General features: G+C 38.2%; 1 protein-coding gene across 2 annotated transcripts in view; it reads left to right on the top strand.

Moving 5' to 3' along the window:
* BANP (BTG3 associated nuclear protein) overlaps positions 1 to 9,221 on the top strand; it is a 210,087-nt gene that overhangs the window by 140,730 nt on the left and 60,136 nt on the right. For both annotated transcript variants that reach the window (XM_072421339.1, XM_072421340.1), the window contains exon 11: positions 464 to 508. In XM_072421339.1, coding sequence (XP_072277440.1) covers positions 464 to 508 — 45 coding nt within the window. The remainder of the gene's footprint in view (positions 1 to 463; positions 509 to 9,221) is intronic.

The raw sequence follows: 9,221 nt of genomic DNA, 5'->3' as shown, positions 1-9,221 counted from the left end.
AACTACTGGGGGAAATCTCCCCATTGTGGGAGGAGCAGAGACACAAACTACTGGGGGAAATCTCAATACCAAAGTCCTAAGACTTACCTAGGCCATCTAAGAAAATTCAGCTTGTCAGTGATCACTAAAAATATTATTTAGGTGGAGATGACCTTTAAAATGTCTTTAGTCTACAAATGAACTATTCTCCCCAGATGGTGAAAAAAAACTAAAATAATAGAGTAGTTAAACGTGGAAGATTTATAAACTTGCTGAGTACCGGCTGTGGTTATGCTTGTTAAGCACAGGCGTACACGGGTCGGTTTTATTGCCAGCAAATGGCAGACTTGTGAAGAATTCTCTGGGTTAATAGACTTCCTAGAATAAGCTGACAAAGGCGGCCTAGAGTAGAAATTTGTGAATAAATGTCACTGCATTGCTTGTTCATCTCCCACCTAACAGCTCTGTTTGCATTGTTTTGTAGGGCAATCTGCAAATTCATCAAGTCCATGTGGGTCAGGACGGCCAGGTAACCTTTGTCATCATTAGCATTAACTTTGTGGAAAATTCTGTTGTGTTTGTTTCCATATGGTCTTTTGTAGACAGGCTGATCTCATCTTACAAAACTCACAACCACAAACCAAACAAAAATACCTTGTATGATAAACAGAGCCAAGCAGAATAAATACGTTCCAATTCTGAGGGTAAATTAATAAGACAAGGATATACTTCATATACTTCATGCTTCATTACAGATTCTTGCAGAATTTGGTGAGAATTGTGTAAGTGAACGCAGCGTCCAGGGGGGTGGTGTGTAGATAACATCACCCCACACTCATGGTGAATGAAATTTTTTCTCTCTTGTTGATAGAAGCAGCATTGACACTTATGGTGAAATTGAGTTTCCATGCTATCAACAACCCTTGTTCTTTATATAACTGCCTTATTATCTTCTGCACCACTATAAAAACTGAAATAAGAACTTGCATTTATTGTTACAAAAATTGTTACCTTTTGCTTTATTTATACTAACAGTTATCCATTGGTGGGAGGTGGTGAAGGTGGCCCTGCTAACTGAATGATGGAATGCAACCTCCAGTAACCTTTCCGATAGTAGTAAAGAAAGTAGTTGCTACAGAGGGGGGGCATGTTATAGGGTGATTCCATCCCCCTCCCCATCCTTTTTTACTTTTACACTTGTATCAGCCGATTGTTGCTTGTTTTACTAAATGTTGCTGCCAATTAAATGAGAAGAGAGAAAACTGGGTTGGACTCCACGCTGTTCTGCACAGTGATTTGCTCTGCTCCTTATTCAAATATAGGAGCATAATGACATACAAGGCAGAAGTGTGGAAAGCTTATGACCTGTGCAGGTAATAAAGATCAATCCCAGGTCCTGTGGTTTTTCGCCTACACAGCGGCTGGGTAACCTATTGAGTGCAACAAAAATTACAGATTGGTAAACATGCATCCACTTTTTCTTGCAATTCCATAGTGTTATAAATACATGTGCTTTAAGTATATATATTAATCAACTTCTTAAACCTCTGCATGTGTAATATCGGCCACACATACTGTACAAGGGGGAATGTTAAATGAATAGTTGCTGCATGCAGCAGTTTTGTTCTGTCCTGAACCCCAGTATATGGATTTATTAAGGGACCTTTATTGCAATGATTTTTTAGGCAAGACTCACTATAAATATTTGAAACCCCACTCTCCCTGAGCCGCTTACAGCTGTCTCCCGCCATTTCTGCCTTCGTTTACGAAGCCAATTCTAACAACATTCTCTCCCGGCAGAGGGTTTCATTGGATGTCGTGTACAGGTTATTGTATATCTTAAATATGTCAACAGTTTATAATATCTTGTGCTCTGGTTTTTATGTATTGGCTGGTATTCCCTGAACCATTTCAGTATAACTGCTTGGAATTCATGTTGGTGGTAACATTTCTCTGTAATATTCATGTTATTTCTGTAGCACTATATCATTGGTATATTTGTTTCTTCTAATAGTTTTTGAGCAAATGGTTTTCATTGTGTGTGTATTGTATGCTTTTGATTTTTTGTCATATGGACGACGTCTGTAGGCAGCTGCATGCACACTGTTTTATTTGGCTTTTCCAGCTAGTCTGATACAACTTATATTCAGTGGTTGGGCTGTTATCTTCCCCAAAACAAAAAGTCACAAAGGATCCATAGCTACATTTACACCCTTCTATTTACGACCTCTTCTTTTGTAAAGTGAGGATTATAAAAGCCATTCATCTGACCTCCTATGCACTCCATACTGTTCCTGGTTGTCCGATGCTGTTCCCACCATTTCTATGTTATAGGGGGTATTGCTCACACACATGGGTTTTGTTAGCCCCCTGAGTGTTAGAATAAACTCTGGGAGACTTCTCAACACAGTCAAATAAAATTGTTCTCGGTTACTCAGTTCACGGAACAATTAAACATTTTCTTTGTTTCGAGTTAGTTTCCAGCGTGTGTGCATAGTGTAAAGGCTTGATAAGTTCATACTGGGGACTGGCAGTCTTCTGCTCTGGCCCTTCCGATGATTTTTGGTGATGCACACTGAAACTTATTCATCAGAAATGGATTTGTCCCAAGAGTTTATGGCTGAGCTGGAGGCTGCCTGTCTCTGTCTGAAGGGATTAATCTGATGACTAAATTCAGCTGTATATTTTTTTCAGATGGGAAGTTGGTATTGAGTGCAAAAGCTTGGAATCTGGGTGTGCCAAAAACTGTGATTATGCCCTAGGGACTCACAGGTGGCCCCTGACATGTAGACACCTTTCAGTTTATTTATGGCTAAACTGTAGATTACATTTTACTTTGATAAAGGTTTTCTTCCATCTCCATACAGTGCCACCGCCCCAAAAATTGCCTTATAATTTCAGTGTTTATGTTATTAGGTTAAGGTTTGATTTATTACTCTGTGTATTCTCTACTTTTTTACTTCTCAATTCTATTTTTGTTTAAAAAAACAATAACACCTTATTATCCTCACTGCAGACATATTTAATATCCATGCACTACATCTGCATTGCTACACTGTCACAACTCATATAAACGTTTTTCAAACTTTTTCTCAAATCTTATGTGCATACATTTCTTTGGAAGAATTTACACAACCAAGGGTACAAAAACAGAAGATTCTCTGTGCACCAATGCTAAGTATTCTTCTCACTGACACGTTAGACATTTATAAAAGTAAAACATTGTTTGATCAATAAGTTTTCGGTGCAGGTTATAATCCAACAAAGATATAAATGTAGGTTTGTACAATTCTTCTGTATTAGAGGACCTCCAGTCATGTCCTGTCTAATTTCCTCAAGTTCTGCTTTGGATATAAAAGCTGCCATCTCATGATTTATAAGTAGAGGAGCAAAGTTAGTTTGTGTGTCTGCAGATGTGCAATAGGAACTATAATTCATGTATGTAGTCAAAGCAGGTTAACAACCTGGAGACGCTGGGTCCTTTAGATGTCAGTCACTGGTCTGCAAGTGCATGGTTCAAAGAGACAACTGGAACAGGAAGTTAAGTGGGAACTCCCAAGGTGTTTAATTGTTCCAGATCAATGATAAATATTACAGTCCCAGAATCTGGAGAGAAGTCCTCAATGTGGCCGCCTCCATATTTTTATGCCGACAGGCTTCCATTAAAGTAGATAAACAAGCACACAAATGCCCGCATTTTAGATAACAATGCAGAAAAAGTATATTATAGATAATCGGGGAGGACACTTTTAATGTTACATTTTGTTATGCTGTGTGCTTAGGTCTCTGTCCCAACGACTAGCGCAATGTTTGTTTCTGGGGAACATTGTCTTCAGTCAGTTCATGCTTTTGTGGCATCTGAAGATTACACGTCTGATCTATTATGTCCGTGCCAAAGCATAAATCCAAGCTGTCCTCTTCTTTCTTGCTAAATAGAAGTATGTTGCTGTGCCGTTTGCCAATATCTCTCTCATACACTTATCTCAGAATAGTTACGGCCAGAAGAACCATCACATTTAGGAGGGAAATACAATAATCAGTTGCAAAACATGTATTTTATTGTTTTACTTTTAGCATGCATCTAGAAAGTTATATCAAAAATTGGAGCCCTCTTCATTTGGAACATAGTGGTTTGAGAGTTTACATCTTCCTGTCATAGCTTCGCATTGAGTCTGTAAAACACATGAGGTTGACTTACTAAGTGGCAGTGTGGTCTGACAGTGCGCCATTCATCTACCGCTATTTGTACTTGTGGCTTGATGAAGAAGCAGCATGACTCTGAGAGGGGCATTTAACAGCTCATAATAAAGAGATCTGACTTCAGTTTAAATCATTTGTCTGGCACTGAACCACATTATCTGCAGACACCAAGGTTACTTGTTAGCTGTGACCTGTAGCAAAGGTGACTATAGAAAATGTTTTGGCCAGTTTAAACTTAACAGGGTTATGAGACGGTATTTATGTTTGTTAAACATATAAACATCTCTGGTTATTTGTTCTTGGGCTTTTCCAGGCAAGCTCCTGTGCTTTGCCTTCAAATCTCTCCACCGTTCTTGTTCCACTTATATTTCTGCCCCTGACTACTCTCTTCACTCCTCCAATGACTTCCTCACTCATAACCTCATCACACACACGGCTTCAAGACTTTTCTAGAGCTGTCCCCACTCTCTTGAAAAGCCTTCCTCAACCTATTCGGCTTTCTCCTACTTTCTGCAAGTAAAACAGCCCTCAAAACCATTTTTTCAAACTTTCCTACCTGTCGTCTTCTGTCTCCTAAAACCCTCACTAATTCCTACCATTCCATATCCCACACCCTAGATTGTAAGCTCCTCTCCTCCTCCTGTGTCACTGTCTGTATCTGTCTGTCATTTGCAACCCCTATTTAAAGTACAGTGTACTGTGTAATATGTTTGCGCTTTATAAATCCTGTTTATAAATAATAATAATAATAATAATAATAAATAATAATACATTTGGGGAGACAAGGTCAATGCCAGGGTGGTTTTCTGCCTTTGCATTTTGATTGTCTGAACATGCAGGGTGTAATACCAAAAACAGCTTTAGGACAGGATATTCTTTAAAAAAAAAAACCCTCACTCCAAACCCATTTCTTTGTGCTGATAGCTGCAAGTTTGTAATTGCACCTGATGTCCCCCCATGTTACTGCCATTTTAATTTTAATTAATTTAATTGCATGATCAGCCATAACCATGTTTTCTATTTTCTATTTTTCTTTTTTTTTAATTAACTGTGGCTTTTTTTGCAGGGAAAATATTGGAGAACAGTAACACAGACTTTTCTTTCAGACACTTAGGTGTAATGTACAAATTAACCAAATGGAAACATTCCTTTCCTTTGAGACTTTCCAAATACATGGAGTCCTGTGTGCCTTGTGGTCACACAGCGTCATCTCTCAGTAATCGGATAGACTGGATGTTATTGCAGCGAGAAGCGTTGTGTAAAGATGATAGATACACAAAGGTAAAGATTACGCCGCAGACTGTAAACTGTTCTTACTGAATACCAGCCGTGGTGCAGATGGAGAAGAAAGTTTTTTGAAGCCTTTGCAGTGCTCCTCATTAAGATAAATATCATAGGGGATAGAGGGGTCTGACAATATCCCTTTAACGGAGACCGTATCAGATTTATAAATAGCAACCTGCAGTGTCAGCCTTGTGAGCTGCCTTTATGTGCTTGCAGCTTTGATGTCAAACTAAAACCACAAGACCCACTGTTGTTTTAAGTTTGGCAGCGCAATTGGGTTCAGCACTCAATAGCTTTTCCAGCAAACATGAAAAAAAGCCTCCCATTTATAGAATGAAAACATTTGCCTTGTGCATTGTATTGATGGATCTGTTCGGCAGCAATTAGGAACACACTGGAAAGTTGGAAGGTTTCTCCAGCCTTCGATTCCCAGGAACATTCATTATCTGCAGGTTGTAGCCTGGGGCCCTTTCTAAGTTTAGATGTGGAGATGATTTAATTCATGGCAAGATGCGGCTGTGGTTGATGGTGAGGGGGACAGTGGAGTTATTAGGAAGATTCCGCAGCTCCATCCTATCAGCTGTGGTTATCTAATAATAATATTCTACAACCAGAACAAATAAAACATTTGTATCCCTTTACCCAGATGTACAAACTATGAAAAAGTGTTTGCAATTTGTGCCCCTTTTATATGTTTTATTAATTACAAAGTCCATTATCCACTGACATGATACAGAGCAGGCTAGGTAACAGAGAATAAATGTTTTATTAGGGTGTCAGGACTGAACATTGTATCTTCCTGGAAATGTCTGAAATTACAATTTGTATATGAACTAATTATTATTATTATTATTATTATTATTAAACAGGATTTATATAGCGCCAACATATTACGCAGCGCTGTACATTAAATAGGGATTGCAAATGACAGACTAATACAGACAAACTAATCAAACAAATACCCATCCTTGTCTCTCTTAGTGTCAGTTATCAGACGACCTTCCTGTCATTGGAACAGAAGTATTCAGGGACAATCATCGCAGTGGATATATGAAACTTTGCTGATTCTTTTATTAGGAGCTGACAATTTCTCAACTGTCATCCCCAATTGTTTCTTTGTTAGTTACTAACATAAAACCAAGCAATGGGGATTAAATCCAGTTATTTGTTTAAAAATTATAATTATTCTGTTTTTTCTGCCATCCAGGACCCTGCAGGAAACATTTGCCTTCGTTAGTGTCCAAATGATGATAAAACCCCAACAGAAGTTTTATCTCTTTACTGCACAATCCAAAACTAAAAAGAATACAAAAAATAATCAAGCTGGACATACATGAAAGTAACAACGTCAAAACAGTATACAGGTTCCAAAATCAGGCTAAAATCAGATAATGGATGCACCATTCTTTACAGATCAGTCAGTAAGGAATTTACCATGTGAGTGGTCTGAAACTTTGATTGCAAAATTTAGCATGCAAGCTGTGAGAGCAAACTGAATAAATCTCTTCTTGTTAACATGACTAAGCAGAGCTATGAGTTATAATAGGATTATAAAAGTTCATTATCATGCAGTGTTATCACTGAGCTGTCATTAGATGCAGTCTGAGAACACCAAAGGATTATGGAATGTCCATTGGATTGATGTCTACAATCTTTTCTGCAACTCCCAGTATAATGGAAGTTTTTAACATTCCATGGAAGTGTATGTGCAGACATTTAATTAGCAGCCTCCTGATGGGTGTGTAAAAATATAACTGCAGATCAATGGACACCAGCATCACTAAAATGCCCCTTCTATAGTACAAGTCTGTATATTGACACTTCCAGGTGAGAGGGCAGAAAGTAGAGGAAGGGTTTTTTTTAGGGCATTTCCAGGGCAAATTAGTCACACATTCTTATAGAAAATAGTTTGTACTGCATTGCAGCACACTATTTGCATGGTTTAAAAAAATACCACATATCACCCCTGTGAACAAGGGCCCAAGTCTTTATTCTCTCCTTCTCTGAATGTTCTGTCTTATCATAGAGTTTAAGGAAGGTATGTTACATAATGTAAGCACCTCCAATAGTATAGAGCCACTGTGTTTTTTCATGATGTTGATGATGATGCAAGGAATCACATGCCCTTTCTGCTTTCCATAAAGATGTGACCAACCAGACACTTCAGGAGAATGGGGGTTAATGCCAATCTACAGCACCACCTCCCCAGTCCTTCAGGACTGGAGGTGGGGGGTTGTTCTGTTGTCCTTAGAGTTATGCTGCTGTCTCTAGTATATAAGGATGCAGGCTGCTTGTAATACAACTGTGTTTCTTTTACAATGGAGAAATGGGATGTTAAAAAGTCATCTTTTTAATATCTTTATTTACAACAAGTTGCACTTTCTTTTCCATAGTTAAACTTTTACAAAAGAATAGGAAGTAATTTGCAGCTTTTCTTGTGTGACTTGAGTTGGAGTCGAGAGCTGAATCCGGTCCAGCACAGGAAATTTAAACAAGAATGTGTATACCAGCCTGTAATAGTTCAATAAATTTAGATAGCCCGACACTTTTTTCCATATAAAAAGGATTTTTAGAAATGTGTGCTCAGTCCTAACATTTGTGAACAGTAGAGGGCAGTAGACGGTAGATGAACTTTGCACAGAGCTGTAATTATTTGCTGTCATAATTATTGTGTAGTACAATTTTATTCCAATGCAAAGATCTGATGTATAAGAGAGCTAGGAATTACACTGCATTTTATGAGATGTACCTTCTACAATCCACTCGGTTTGTTTGTTTTTCAGACTTATGTTCATGTGTATGAGTTTACAGACGAGGATGAGAAGCTCATATACTGGCAAAAAAATTCTCATTAAAAACTTTGTCTTAGATGGGAAATGTACTCTTAGCAAATCTATTCAAAACTGAAAAAAAAAGTTTTAGTTCACCAAACTCATGAAATTTATTGGGTTTTTTGAACAAACAGAACCCCATTGTTGTCATTCACTTTCTATAATATAGACAGGACCCTCTCTACATTCCCTGAGTTTTTCTCAAAAATACTTTCACTAGCATCACCACTCCTGATGAATCTTAATATTACAGTGCAGTAAAATGGAAGGCTGAGGTTCTTGGGTTCATGGGATTATTGTATCTCAATGATCTGAAAAGCTGGCATTGTAACATTCCCATCTCGGACATACAGAGAAGCACTGGGAGACCAGTTGGGGTAGCGAAGCCAGGTATACTATCAAACCTTTTGCATTCCAAAATGTTTTGGAATGTCAAAGGTAATCTGCATGAATCCTAAAAGAACACATAAACTCCCCACAGATTTAAGTCTGGTGGGCATCAAATCCAAGACCCATAGGCTGCAAGACAAAATCATTTGGCTCTGGAGAGTCTTACTTTTCATGTTCTGTGATACAGCTAGCTAGTACACAATCAACAAAAGGGGAATTTTGGTTCACGCGTTCCCCTTTAATTCCTGAAACACTAAGCTTCCGGGCCAGATGGGAGTAGATCTGAAGGGCAGGTCCATGCTCACTGCACATCTGCTTTGAATAATCAAGAGGGAAACAAACAGGATTTTTAGAAAGAGGGAAAAAAAAGAAAATGAGAAAGTAAACAGTGTACAGCTGGAAATGCAGCATTTGTACATTTGTTTTGGGAAAAGAGAAACACATCATTTAGCATCATTTATAAACTGATTGTATTTTTACAAGGCTCTTTTGAGAGCCTTCAAAGTTAATCACTGTATAAGTAATACCTGATTATAC

Source organism: Pyxicephalus adspersus, chromosome 9 (assembly GCF_032062135.1).
Source record: "Pyxicephalus adspersus chromosome 9, UCB_Pads_2.0, whole genome shotgun sequence".
Classification (NCBI taxonomy): domain Eukaryota; kingdom Metazoa; phylum Chordata; class Amphibia; order Anura; family Pyxicephalidae; genus Pyxicephalus; species Pyxicephalus adspersus.
Note: the sequence above shows the minus strand (reverse complement) of the source record. Positions and strands in the feature narration are given on the sequence as shown.